Source organism: Sus scrofa, chromosome 7 (genome assembly GCF_000003025.6).
Source record: "Sus scrofa isolate TJ Tabasco breed Duroc chromosome 7, Sscrofa11.1, whole genome shotgun sequence".
NCBI lineage: Eukaryota > Metazoa > Chordata > Mammalia > Artiodactyla > Suidae > Sus > Sus scrofa.
The window spans coordinates 110449923-110464831 of NC_010449.5; the positions used below are offsets into that span (position 1 = coordinate 110449923).

The 14909-nt window shown below is 46.1% G+C and overlaps 2 protein-coding genes across 6 annotated transcripts in view; one reads left to right on the forward strand and one right to left on the reverse strand.

Moving 5' to 3' along the window:
- Positions 1-3898, reverse strand: part of PTPN21 (protein tyrosine phosphatase, non-receptor type 21) — a 78906-nt gene extending 75008 nt beyond the window's left edge. The window contains 1 exon segment of the mRNA XM_003356769.4: positions 3817-3898. The gene's annotated coding sequence lies outside the window, so the exon portion shown is untranslated.
- The window catches only part of ZC3H14 (zinc finger CCCH-type containing 14), a 49773-nt gene continuing 48400 nt past the window's right edge, over positions 13537-14909 (forward strand). For 2 of the 5 annotated variants that reach the window (XM_013978360.2, XM_003356770.4), the window contains exons 1-2: positions 13548-13742; positions 14139-14181. In XM_013978360.2, the coding sequence (XP_013833814.1) occupies positions 13707-13742; positions 14139-14181 (79 nt within the window). In that variant the 5' untranslated portion in view covers positions 13548-13706. Of the gene's footprint in view, positions 13743-14138; positions 14182-14909 lie in introns of all 5 variants that reach the window. The other 3 variants (XM_005666369.3, XM_005666370.3, XR_002346027.1) reach the window with 3 other exon arrangements.

Consider the following 14909-nt stretch of genomic DNA (forward strand, 5'->3'; position numbering starts at 1 on the left):
AGCTGTAACGCCCTGGGTCAGACTCCACCCCTCACTCAATCCCACGAATAGCGGTGACAGCGTGTGGCAACCTTCAGGATTAAATGAGATAATGTCTGGCACTACTATAAACCCAAATTTAGTAGCAAGCATTAATGGTCCTCTTTCTATTTTAGACAAAGTTTTGTTTTTTTCATAGTTAACTCTTTTCGGCTCCTCGATACTCCAGATGTCAGGGTTCTCTAGTCCTTAAGTGAGGTAATTGCCAAAAACTTCCAAAAGAGCTAGCTCAATTCTCAGTCCCATTTAGGCAAATTAACCCTCAACCCGAATGGAATAATCCTCTGTAACATATGGCAACTGTGAGTTTGAAACGAGGAGAACAATTAAAAAGCATTCGTAGAACCCTTTCTGGTTTACAAATATTTACATCACCAAATTGATTTATTTATAAACAAATCATAAAAGGCCATACAAATGCTTGTTAGCGGTTCACCACCAGAAGCGCGGAGGCTGTGAAAAGCGCGGCCCCGCCCCTCTCCAGGTGGGGACGCCTAAGGAAGCGATGAGCCTTCACCTACGCGGGGCTGCAGCCCAGAAGAGGATGCAGGTGAGGCCTTAAACGCCATCCTCAATTTACAAGGGGCACTTGGGGCTTAACAAACCCATGACGGGAAGAGGACAGAGCAGAGCTTGGGCTCCGCGTCCACCACCCGCAGCGTCCACCGCGCGGCGTTGCCTGGGCGACACCCAGACAGCCTTAGAGGCTCCGGAACCCTCCGCTTGCGGCCGCGTTTCCGAACGGACGTGCATGGAAAGGACAGGCTCCCGCTGATGCCGGAAGGAACATTTAAAGGACCCAGTTGGAGCCCCAGAGGCGAGGTGGAGTATTGGGAGGGGCCCACCTGGTACAGGGCTTGGAGCCTCAGGACACTACTACCCCCCACCCACCACCAAAAAAAAGTTCACAACTTAACAACTTTTTAAAACAACTCTTGGGCAGAAGTGAACTGGGCATGAGCGGCAACTGGGAACTTTTACATTGGCTGGATTTTTCCCCCCCCAAACAAATGGACAAAATCCCGGAAATTTCCAGAAGCCCCGGACGGTTCCGAAGCCTTCGTTATCCCTCGAACAGAGACTGCGCGTGAGGATGATTTGTTCGGCTAGGCTCGGCTGCTGCCGGTTACCCTGAATTTGGACCGAAAACCGCACGGAGGGGCAGAGTCGGCCCCCAGCCTTCTCATCTGGTGGACACGAAAGCCACGTCTCTACAGTAGCGGCTTTCTCAGCTTCACACTAGGATGGCCTGACCCGGGAACCGATCCCAGATTCTTCCTTCCCAGCCCCTGCTCCTTTCCGCTTTCCTGACTGCGTCTTAGCCCCAGAGGTGATGGGCACTCAGGGCTGAGGGGTGGCCGTGCTAGAGAATACAGTTTAGCTTTACACTACGCTTTGCCGAACTTAACATTTCATATTTCCATTCCACAGAAGCGTACTGTGTCTCTGAGTACAAGGCAGTGTAGTAGGCTTTTAGAGAAATCTATGACGAGTCCTAAAACGTCGCTGCTCTTAAGGAGACAGGCATACTATAATTACATACATGACAGTATCTCTAGTGAGGGTCCAACCACAGTTTTCTGGGTTTTGTTTGTTTTTGTTATTTGGGTTTTGATTTTTGAGCTCTAGTTATTCCTAGATAGGCAGAAAAATAAAAATTAAAAAAAAATAAAAGGAATAGAGAAAAAAGGCCAGAAAAAAAAAGTAAAACTAGCTAAAGCACTGTATTACTCATTAACAGCATTTGCTGAGTATCCTCGGAATGTAAAAGGTCCACACTAAAGGAGGAAATAGAAAATAAATATTATGAAAAGACATGGACTCCACTTAACAGTTTTTTTGTTTTTTGCATTTTTTAAAAAAATTAAAGTGTAGTTAATTTACAATGTTGTGCCAATATCCGCTTGTTTTCAATGATCTGTTCTATGTCAGGGTATAAACCAAATAGATATTTGAGGCAGAATGTTTAAAAAAAAAAGAAATTAGAACTTTAATAAACTTTCAACTAGAAAATTGCCTGATGAGCCCTGAGTGTTTGTATAGATTTTTTTTAATTATATACACTAAATACCTTTTCAAGAGATGAAATGGTGATTTTAAATTTTTCTTACAAATTATGGTAACTGGAAACAGAACAGATTAAGTTGTGTAGATGAAAGACAAGATATTGCAATATATGCAGAGGAAAGATGAGTATTTGACCTGGGGGTGTTCAGAACTGGAGAACTATGCCTTGTAGGCAGTAGATACTACACTATATAACTTAATCATTAACTTTAGTGTTGATGAAGCAAACAGTAAAACTTCCAGCTGTGCCTGAGATTTGAAATGTTTTACAGCATCAGGGATAAAGAAAAGGTAATGTTTCCTCTGTTTTATTCTGGTAGATGTTACAATGTAATTGAAAAAGCCAAAGGGAGGGTATGTCTGTGTGTGTATCAGATGCATTTTTCCCTAAGATCTATCAATAAAAATAGCTTGCTTTTTGATTATATAAAACCTGTGTTAAGATAATGTTCTGCTTAATAATTTAAAAAATTATCAACAACGTACTCAATTTTCAGCTATGCACAGTATTTGCTACCAAATGATGTCAAAGTTATGAGTAGAAATTTATGATGCTGTTTGCAGGGGGGGGGTCTGTTTCAATGTAAAATAATATGAATTAATTTGAAAGGTAGTTAGGTCTAGAATTATTAACTTACCTAACTACTAAAGTAAACGGAAAATTCATAATTAGCTTTTGAAGGAGAAAGTAAGATTGTTTTTACAAAAATCATTGTGTTATGTAATAAGAAAACAGGTACATATTAAATTCAAAGTTTTCAAAAGTCAGTCTGGGGTATTTGTGAATTCATTTTAATGTTTTCACATCCCCCTTCAAAAGTTTCTCAGATACACTTTAATTCTGAATCCTGTAATTTCCCCCTTTGTTGCTGAAGTCCTCAGGACATGTAATTTTGCCAACGACGCTTTAAAATAAAACAATCACTAAAAAGCATAATGATATTTTTAGAGTTAATATATAGATCTATAGCATTAAATCAAACGCATGTTTCTCCTGAAAAAAAGTTTATGCCTCGAGCTCAAGATTAAAATGTCCTAGCCATAAGACTATTATTTTCAGAGTAAAATTTCTATCACATCCCAAACTTAAAAAAAAAAATCTTTCAGCAACCATTAGGCATACAGCGGTTGTCACTTGGAGCACACGGAGTGTTGTGAACATGTTTCCGAGCACACGCTATTATTATAAGGCTCTCTCAGCAAAAAAGAAAATAAGACGAGCATGCCAAAAGCGGCCAATCTAATTAGGATCTGCAGAAATCACAGGTCAGAATTTGCAGCCCCAAGAATTCTTTCTTCCCGAGTAAACACTCTTTACTCCAAAAACAAAACAAGTCATCACCAGCGAACAGTCCTTCCCTACTTGCCAAAGTTATCTGGCAAACCGCACTTGATATTCCGAGAGGCACAAATATGCCTAAGACTTCTAAAACCCTAACCCAGAAATAAGCCGCTGCAATCAGCCAAGGAGTTCAGAAAAGAAGTTCAAGACCTCCTTTAGAAATTACTTAAGTAGATCAGGGAGAAGCTGGGAAAGGAAGACTTTTCTCTTTGTTAACGCTCGCTCCTGCCTTCGGTCTGGGAGCCGAGACTCATCCTCCAGGGCTTCGGGGCCAGCAGACGCGCTCCGGGGTCCCGGCTCCCGGACACACCCCAGCGCTCAGCCCGGCGCCCGCCCTCCGCCCGCTGGCCGGGGCCCCGCTCCCTCACCTGCTCCCGCTCCCGCATCCTCGGGGCCGCGCGCCCCGCTCAGCGGCCCGCCTCCCGGGGCCCCGCCGCGCGGCCGCCGCAGCCGCGCCCGCAAGCCAGCCCGCGCCGCGGCGCGCTCATGGGGCTCGCACGCCTCACTTCCTGTCTCCGCAAACTCGGCCCGCAGACCATTCCCCCGCGCAGAGTCCCGCGGCGGCCGCGGCAAGGGGAGAGGCCCGGAGGTGGGACCGGTCGGCCCGCGGCGCCGCACAAAGAAGCCAGGCGGGGGCCGGGGCGGCAGGAAGACGGGCGGACCGGCACGGGACGCGCGGCGGGAGCAGCGGAGCGGTCAGGGCCGGGCGTCCCTCCCCCTGGGTCGGGCGGGCGGATCTGGGGAGGCGGCGGCGGCCTGTGACCTCAGAGAGTTGGAATGCGGGCGGGGGAGGCGCGGACAGCTGCGCCCGGCCGCCGCGGAGGGGGCGCGCCGCTGCTTTTTTTAATCATATGACCACTTATTTTAAGAGTTGCCAAATAAAGCAACTTTATTTAGGCTTTTAATAAAAATGAGGGGAGGGGGATCTTAGTTCAGTGCCAGGTAAAGGATTTCATTCCCCTGTTGTCATCAGGTGGTCAGTAAAATGTTCTTTTTGCTGGAGTCGGTCGTTTACTCTTCTACATTTCTGAAAACAGTTCACATATTAGGTTTCTTCCACCCGCGCTTACGAATAAGGACAGACCCCATAAAAAAGGAAAGCACTGATTAGTGCAGGGTGGCAAATCCCCTCCCCCAAAATAAGGTGATACGCCTCAAATAACCTGTGGGTCTTCAGAAAGTGCTGTAAGCATAAGCAATACAAAGTAGCTCTCTTAGGGATGGGGAGCTCTGGGTTCAAGTTGTTTGGGTTCAAATCTCAGTGCCAACACTTACTACCTGGGTGACCTTGCGCGAATTTCCTAACCTTTCTATGCCCGTTCCTCGCCTATAAAATGGTAATAATAATAATCACTATCCAGTAAATTGTTTAAAATATATGTGAAGGGTTTCGTTTCATTCTAGGCCCTTTAGCAATTTTATTATTACATGGTATTATCACACCATATTATTATTATTACTGCATTGCAGCACTTAAGCCAAGGAATAAAAGTGTGTGGCCTTAACACCAGAGTAGGGTGTTCCATCTTTCCTTGGCATGTGGTTTGAGTGAGGAACTTTAATTATTTAAATTTATGATTTTTTTAATGTTTTGGTAGTTCTGGAAAGCTGTCTTATCTTGCATTCCATTTAGATCTCATTTTCTTCAACAGTTAACAGACCCTATGGAGTACATACCCATGATCCCTGCACATAAAGGACTTCTGGTCTAGTGGGTGATAAACCTACACACCGCACATATACAGGACAAACAAGGCCTAAGTGGAGGCACTATCCTAGAGGTATGAGTACTATGGGAGAACAAACCCCAGGCAAGACTCAGGTTGGATAACAGAGCTCAAGGCAAATAAGATTACATGCGTTTCAGAGTTCCTGCTGCTGTGGTGCAGTGGGTTAAGAGTCTGACTACAGGAGTTCGTGCTGTGGCTCAATGGGTTAAGGACCCGAATGTTGACTATCTGAGGATGCAGGTGGGATCCCTGGCATCGCTCAGCTCAGCGAGTTAAGGATCTGGTGTAGGCCACAGCTGCAGCTCCAATTCTACTCAGCCCCAGAACTTCCATACGCTGCAGGTGCGGGCCATAGAAAGAAAAGAAAAAAAAAAAAAAGAAAAAACCAACTGCAGTGGCTTGGGTCACTGTGGAGGCTCAGGTTCAATCCCCAGCCCAGCACAGTAGGTTAAAGGATCCATGTTGCCGCAGTTGTGTGGCCCAGGAATTTCTATGTGCTGTGGGTGTGGCCATTGAGGGGGAAAAAAAAGATTATATATGTTTCTAAGTAGAAATAATTCTGCTTATAATTGCTATTTCACCCAGACACTATGACGGGATCAATTTGTGTGCAAGGAAAGAAAAGAGAAAATGAGTCACTTCTGGTCTCCCAAACTAGAAAAACTGAATTATGTGTGAATCTTCCCCTCTCTATCTGCAGCCTATTATCAAGAGCTGATACTCCCTCCTTTGAAATGTCTCACCAGTTTTCTTTCCTCTTTGTTCCTGAACACCTCCCACCACCACCATTGTAATCCAAACCTTCGTCCTCATCATTTTGAATCTGGATTATTGCAACAAGGGTGGTGTCTTTGCCTCTGCTTTCCACTCTCTCTTCTTCCTATGCTAATACCAGGCTTACCTCTCCCTGTGGTTTCTCACTCCGAACGGACCCTTGAGGTTCAAGCTTTTCTGCCTGACCCTTAGGGCCTTTCTAAACTAGCCTCAGCCTGTCTGATCATCCTTATTTCTCTCTTCTCCCCTAATGCCCCCATCAAGCTGTTTCTTCTGGCCCAGAGCACTTCCTGCCCCCCTTCCCTTTGTCTAAACCTTCTGTTTCCCTCCAAGCCTCAACTCAGAGCTCTGCTTCCAAGACAACTCGCTAACTACCCCATTCCACAGTGATCCCCACACTTGGCAAGAACTTTAAAAAAGGGTTTCATGAAGGCTTCTTTTATATCTCCTAGAATTCCTAGGACACCACTGGGCAGAGAGTAGGCACTAAATAAAAACGTGTTAATTGAATTGGGAAGAAAATGAAAGAATTTTAAAAATAGAAAATGATCATAAAACCCCAACCATGCTAGGCACTGAGCTGAGCTTCCTCCCTCACAGTCCACAAGTGCCATTTACTGACCAAGTGCTTAAGTTCTATTTTCCCTCAACCACGTTAATTTGACAGTAACATCCCAAGGCAAGCCACTCGAAAACGCCTACGAAGTGTTCCGCATAAAATTATTATTGGCTTGTGTTTGTATGGAAGAAAGTGAAGTTATTTATATAGTTCAACACCAGAAGATACAAAATAATATTAAGCAAAAAGTCCCTTCCTACCCTGCCTGCTCTCCTCCTGGGGTTAACTGGTGTGTGTTACCATAAGCCTGTGTACCCGTCTAGATATATTCTGTGACTCAATAAGCAATTACACGTCTGTATCTTTACCTCCTCTTGTTATCCAGAAGTGGCAAATTATATATTCTTCTTCATATGAAGGTAATTTTTTTTTTTTTTTTTTTTTTTGTCTTTTTGCCATTTCTTGGGCCGCTCCTGCGGCATATGGAGGTTCCCAGGCTAGGGGTTGAATTGAGCTGTAGCCACTAGCCTACACCAGAGCCACAGCAACGCGCGATCCGAGCCATGTCTGCAGCCTACACCACAGCTCACGGCAATGCCTGATCCTTAACCCACTGAGCAAGGCCAGGGATTGAACCCACAACCTCATGGTTCCTGGTCAGGTTCCTGGCCAGGGACTGAACCCACAACCTCATGGTCACTGCGCCACGACAGGAACTCCATGAAGGTAATTCTTATTAAAATAAAGTGAAAAAATATTTGTGTTGAATGCATGACATGTGGAAGTTCCCAGGCCAGGGACTGAACCCACATCACAGCGACCCAAGCTGCTGTAGTGACAATGCAGGATCCTTAACCCACTGCACCACAAGAGAACTCCCCCAAATGTTAAAATTCTATACTAAAAGAAAATGCTCAATAAAAGAGAAAGAAGTTCTCTTGTGGCATGGCAGATTAAGGACCTGGCGTTGTCACTGCAGTGGCTTGGGTTGCTGCTGTGTCGCAGGTTTGATCCCTGGCCCTGGAATTTCTTCATGCCTTGGATGAGGTGAAAAAAAAAAGAAAAAAGGGAACAAAACTGTGTTGCCATGGCTGTGGCATAGGCCTGCAGCTGCAGCTCGGATTGGACCCTAGCCTGGGAAACTCCACATGCCAGGGTGTGGCAGTAAGAAGTAAAAAAAAAAAAAAAAAAAAAATTAATGTGCTCTGATAGTTTGGTGAGTACCCACTATCCTTTGCTATATGAATTGCCATCCTCAGGAGTTGCCTTGTGGTGCAGTGGATTAAGGATCCAGCATTGTCAGTGCAGCGGCTCAGGTCACTGCTGTGGTGCAGATTTGATCCCTGGCCGCTAAACTTCCACATGCCATGGGGGAAGCCAATAAAGAAATTACCATCTTCAGAAAAAAAATTTTTTTTTTTTTTGGTCTTTTTGGCATTTCTTGGGCCGCTCCCGCAGCATATGGAGGTTCCCAGGCTAGGGGTCCAATCGGAGCTGTAGCCACCAGCCTACGCCAGAGCCACAGCACGCAGGATCTGAGCCGCGTCTGCAACCTACACCACAGCTCATGGCAACGCCGGATCGTTAACCCACTGAGCAAGGGCAGGGACCGAACCCGCAACCTCATGGTTCCTAGTCGGATTCGTTAACCACTGTGCCACGACGGGAACTCCAGAAAAAAATTTTTAATTGCCACCCTCTGCAAGAATCTAAACAGAATAAATATTGCATCCTAAAGAGACGCTGATGCCTGGGAGGAAGGGGTAGTGGCAGCCAGAGCTAGAAAGCGGAAATCAATCTTTGGTCCCTAAATCCTAACTGTAGGCTCTGCCCACCACACTCAACACCATCTCAGTGGCAGCACCTTTCTAGATGCAAAAGCAAGACTTCAGGGGATAGCTTCCCCTGGACATCAGAGAAATGATGATGTTGGTAATGTATTTGTTCAAATAGACAAGAAAATGAAGAAACATATGCTCGCTTCAGTAGCCAAAGCAGTGGCCATGACGAGAATTCCCAACCCTTAGGGCTTTTGATCCGAGAGCAGACATGCTATCTGATATTTGCTAATGAAAAAAACTTGTCTGGTCATTCCACATTTATTGGAAGCCGGATGATGCCAAGAGAAAGATAAATGAGATGCACAGCCCTGTCCTCAAAGACTCACTATGTAAGGAACAGGTGACTATTTAATTCTACTGGGCAAATATACTTAATGGGCATATATTTTAAGGGGAACGACCACATCTGGTTTATCACTGTGCCCAGCTTCTGCCTGAGTCTGGAAGAACAAATAAACGTTCTCTAGGCTTTCAAAGGAAAAACAGAAAAGCATTCCAGGCTGAAGGGCCACCCCCCCCCACACACCCACACACACCCCTCCTCTGTTCCTGACACACTTGCAAAGGATATACAACACCCAGCTGGGCTGCTGCCCTGAGAGGAGGCTGGAAAGGCCAGGAGGCCGGTGTTAGAGGACTAGGAGCTCCATCAGCTGGAATTAGTACTCAAACTTCTTTGCTCTACAAGCAATGCTCTTTTTTTAATTCTTTATTGGCTGTCTGTTGGCATATAGAGTTCCTGGGCCAGGAATCAGATCTGAGCCACACCTGCAATTATGCTGCAGCTGTGGCAACATCAGATCCTTAACCCATGGTGCTGGGCTGAGGATGAAACTTGGGTCCTAGTACTCCAGAGACTTGCTACTGATCCTGTTGTGCCACAGCAGGCCCAATGTTCTTTTTAGTCGTCCTCTCTCTCCAAAAGACAGTCCAGAGTCCTCTTAGCTGGCTCTGAGATTCATTGAAATATCTGTCTCACCCTGTCTCCTAGAGCAAGATGTGTCATTCTTTGTGAACTGTAGAACACTTCCATGCTGGAAAAGAATTCCCATTGTTGGTGGAGGTCCCGTCATGGTGCAGTGGTTAACGAATCCCACTAGGAACCATGAGGTTGCCAGTTCGATCCCTGCCCTTGCTTAGTGGGTTAACGATCTGGCGTTGCTGTGCGCTGTGGTGTAGGTCGCAGACCTGGCTCGGATCCCGCATTGCTGTTGCTGTGGCTCTGGCGTAGGCTGGCAGCTACAGCTCCAATTAGACCCCTAGCCTGGGAACCTCCATATGCCATGGGAGTGGCCCAAGAAATAGCAAAAACACACACATACACACAAAAAAAAAAGAAGAAAAGAATTCTCATTGTTGGGCTTAGTCTTTTTCAAGCCAAATACATCAGTCCCTTTGTATTTTAATTACAATATTTTTTCTTTTTACAACCACACCCACGGCATATGGCATTTACTGCACTAGGGGTCCTAGGCCATAGCCACAGCAACACCAGATCTGGACTGCATCTGCTACGTACCTGCAGCTTAAGGCAACACCAGATCCTTAACCCACTATGCCAGGCTAGGAATTGAACCCACATCCTCATAGAGACAACGTTGGGTCCTTGACCCACTGAGCCACAGTAGGAACTCCTTCCTAGTCCCTGTAATGGTTTCTCTTGGGCATGTTTATGATCATCTTCCTCTGGCTGCAAAGTGATTTATGAAGATGTATATTACAGGAAGCAGCTGGAGCAGTACTGGACCCCTGAACACCACAGGTTTAGTGGGGTTACCCCTTCTGTGATCCAGACACACTCTTGAGATCGAAATACGCAAGTACTCGAGCAGCCTGAAAGTCTCCTTCTGCAGTTTTTTTTTTTTTTTTTTTTGGCTTTTGTTTTGTTTTGTATTTTGCTTTTTTAAGGGCTGCACTATGGGTCTAATCGAAGCTACAGCTGCCAGCCTATGCCAGAGTCACAGCAAAGCCAGCTCCGAGCCACATCTGCAAACTATACCACAGCTCAGCAACACCGGATCGAACCCGCAGCCTCTTGGTTTCTAGTTGGATTCATTTCCACTGCGCCACCACAAGAACTCCTTCTTCGGCAGTTTAAATGGATTGTCTGGAAAGTTAACTCTTCCTTGAATATATTTTAATAAATGTCTTCCTATTCTGAATGCATTTAAAGAAGACATCACTATTTTTCATAAAATGCTCTTTCAAAATGATCTAAGTATTGATTAAGGATTTTGTACCCAGTAAGAGCAAACCATGTGTTTGCATTCTTCCTTCTGAAAGGGTGGGCGAAGGGATAGAAATAACTTACCTGTCTTTCGGACTGTGTCACAAATGCAGGCACCCTCGCTCATCTTTGTGCTCTGGCACCCAGCACAGCATCTGACTGTAGGCATTTAATTTTTAATCAACAAACATAGCACGGCAACCAGCCAAGTACAGTTTGAAATGCTTCCCAATGATTAACTTACTTCATCCTCATAATAACTGTATGAAGGAGAAACTGGTATCATACTTCAGTAACCTATGAGGAAACTAAGGCAGAGAGGGGATAAGCAACTTGCCTAAGGTCTCAGAGGGAGTAGCAGAGCTGGGATTCAAACCCAGACAGTCTGGCTCCAGCGTCCTTGTTCTCTCTCAGTCACTCTGCTCCACTGTCTCTCATGAGTTCAATGAGTGTGTGATCATTGGCTTTATTCACGAGGCACGCTTTTGCAATTTAGGTCATTAACTTATTCTATCATACAAATATTTAGTAAGTGCTCACTATGTATCTAGCATCCTGAAAGACATTTTGGAGACATACAGACCCACAAGGAGCTTCTAATTTTGCTAGGCCAAACACACATATGCACACATACACATACATGCAAATGAAATGAACATTACGGAAAGGTTATTGTGCCATACGAGTAGCTCCCACATAGATGCTATAGGAATTCAGAAGAATTTCTATGACCTGAGGGTGGCCTCCAGACAATAGCCAGGAAAAAGCTGGGGCCTCACTCATGAGGCTGGAGGAGATTAATTCTGCTTACACCTGAATGAGCTTGAAAGTGGCTTCTTCCTCAGTCATGCCTCCAGATGAGAGCACAGCCTGCCTGACACAGCAACTGCAGCCTTATGAGACCCTAAGCAGAGGACCCAGCTAAGCGGTGCTCAGATTCCTAACCTATGGAAACCAGAAGTTGACAAATGTGTTTTAAGCTTTTAAGTAGATGGAGTTCCCATCATGGCGCAGTGGTTAACAAATTCGACTAGGAACCATGAGGTTGCAGGTTCGGTCTCTGCCCTTGCCCAGTGGGTTAAGGATCCGGCGTTGCCATGAGCTGTGGTGTAGGTTGCAGACGTGGCTCGGATCCAGCATTGCTGTGGCTCTGGCCTAGGCCGGTGGCTACAGCTCCGATTCAACCCTAGCCTGGGAACCTCCATATGCCCGGGAGCGGCCCAAGAAATAGCAAAAAAAAAGACAAAAAAAAAAAAAAGTTTTAAGTATGTGGTCATTTGTTATGCAGCAACTGATAGCTAATGAAGACGACTTCAGGAATTAGTAGATATGGGGAGAGGGGAGATCTTTCTCTGTGCTTACACTGATTCCAGGGCTTTATGATCAGGGACAGGGAGAATTAAGCTCTGCTATTTATAGAAATGGGGAGGTCAGGAGCAGAAGCCTATGTGAGTGGGGGAAGGGGAAGATGATGACAACCCAATATTTATTTATTTACTTATGTATTTGCTTTTTAGGGCTGCCACCATGGCATATGGAAGTTCCCAGGCTAGGGGTCTAATCCGAGCTATGGCTGCTGGCCTATACCACAGCCACAGCAACGCAGGTTCTGATCCTACACCACAGCTCACCACAAAGCTGGATCTCTGACACACTGAGCAAGGCCAGGGACCAAACCTGCCTCCTCATAGATACTAGTATACTAATAAGTATCATTTCCTCTGTGCCTCAATGGGTGCTTCTATTTTTTGTTTGTTTGTTTTTGTCCTTCTGTCTCTTTTTAGGACAGCACCCGTGGCATATGGAGGTTCCCAAGCTAGGGGTCCAATCAGAGCTGTAGCCCCGGCCTACACTACAGCTGCGGCACCGCATGATCCAAGCCGCATCTGCGACTTACACCACAGCTCACAGCAACACCGGATCCTTAACCCACTGAGTGAGGCCAGGGATCCAACCGCATCCTCTTGGATGCTAATGCTGACCGATGGCATCCTTTTTTTTTTTTTTTTTTTAATTAAATTTACAATGTTTGTATGTCTGTACTGGATCATTAAATACATTAGATTACTGTAGCTTCATTTTTTTTTTTTTTTATTTATTTATTTTTTGTCTTTTTGTATTTCTTGGCGCTCACGCATATGAGTTCCAGGCTAGGTCGATTCGGACGTGGCCACTACACCAGACACAACGCAGATCGAGCCGTCTGTGACTACACAGCTACGCATGCCGATCGTTACCACTGAGCAGCAGGACGAACCGCAACTCATGTTCTAGTTATCTTAACACTGCCATGAATCATTTTTTTTAATTTGCCAGTGTAAAATTCATATTTTAAAAATCATGTGAAAATCATGCTTCGCAAGAATGAGCCAGAGCTTGCTTTCTTTTTTATTAAGATACAATTTACATATAATAACACTACTGAAGGTGTATAATTTGCTACTTTTGTATATATACACCCACAAAATCATTGCCATAATGAAAACAGAAAATATTTACATAACCAAAAGAGTTCTTGTGCTTCTTGGTAATTCCTTCACCTAGCCTTCACCACCTCACCCCCATGCCCAAGTTACCACTGATCTTCTTTTTGTCACTACAGATCATTTCCTATTTTCCGGAATTTTATAGAATTTGAATCATACAGTGAAAAAAATACTTCGACTAGCTAGACCAATATCACACTAACCGCAAGTGAAAGCTGGATTCAAATTTGGATCTCACACCAAACCCAGGGATCTTTCCGGGGCACATTTAATTCATACTTACATTCCAAAGGAGAGTGGGGGTAAGGACAATGAAGAATGGACAGCCTCCTAGAGGCGGAGAAACGGATTCCCAGAGAGGGAGAAAAAGCAGCCCAGGCCATCCGCATGCCGCAGCTCTCCTTGCTGCCAGCAGAGGGCGCCAGAGCGCAGGCTCCGCGGGTCCAAGTGCGCGCAGGCGCAGGCGCAAGCGCAGGCGTGCTCGTCTTGGCTCGCCCGGGCACGTCGAGCCGCTGGGGGCGGGTCACGCAGAGCGCGCGGCCGGGAGCGGCGGTGGCGGTGAGGCTGCGGGCTGGGAGCCGGCGTTGGGCTCCTAGTAAGCTGGACGCCGCGCAGTGTTGAGCCCGCCGCCCTCCGGAGCCATGGAGATCGGCACCGAGATCAGCCGCAAGATCCGAGTGAGGCCTGCGTCCGGCGAGGGCGGGAAGCCGGGCCTTGGGGGCCGGGTGGGCGCGCGGTTGTCAGAGTAACGGGGACTGTGGGCCCGGCCTGGACGCCGCGGCCTGCTGGTCGCCGGCCGCTCCTGACGGGCCGCGGGGGCGGCGAGCGGCACTTCCTCGGCCAGGCCGCCTCGGGCCTGTGCGCAGCCCCGGCCTTGGAGAGCGGGGCCGCAGCTGAAGAAAGAGCCGCCTGGAGACGGGGGGAGGAGTGGGGGTTCCGGCACTGGGGGGGGGGGGCTGGGCGCCGAGGGGCCCGGAGGTGCGCGCACCCGCCAAGTTGCCTCTGCGCTGCAGTGGGTCTGATTCCCCAGGGCCGCCTTTCTCACACACACGTTTCTCTTTTTTTTCCCTCAGAGTGCCATTAAGGGGAAATTGCAAGAATTAGGAGCTTATGTTGGTAAGTTACATGTTGTTAGCCTAGTAGACCTTAGAGTTTGCAGCGAATTGAACTTTCAGTTGAATTGAATGCATTTTCCCTACCATACCTTTGACTTTGGAGAAACGCCCTTTTACCTTCAAATCTGATACTCCCTGTTCCTTTTTTTCTTACCATCTTTTCATTGAGCGCTTTATATGCAACCTTTTTAATGTTTCTTTCCAAACCCCCTTCGAAGGGTGTTTTGAAATTGTTTAGCTTCCTCTGTTGAGGCTCTGTCATATTGTCCTTATTTGTCTGATTTTTATTGTTTCTCTTGTTCTCTTTTAATCTTCATTTTGCAGAATTATGATTTTGCATATGAGTGCATGACGTTTTCTGGTATTTGCCTCTGTCATGGTTCAGTGAGTTTTATTTTCAGATCTCTTTATTTTTTCCTCTCCCTTTTCTCTTACTCCCAACAGTAATGTGTCTTCTTTTTCTTAAAGAAAAAAAAATTATTAATGATTTCAAGTTTGAGTGTTCGGGCCATGTGTGCTTAATTGTTGTATGTGCGTTAGGTCGTGATAATCCCCAGGAGAATACTGGAAGGTAAGTGGTAATATCCCCACTTGTATAAGCAAGGAATTGAGCTTTGGATGCTTGACTTGAGCAAGATATTATGGACTGGGACCCGGGTCTGTTTGGCTTCAAAGCGGGTGCCTCCTATCAAAAGTAATGCTACTAAGATATAGTTCTTCAGGTGTGGA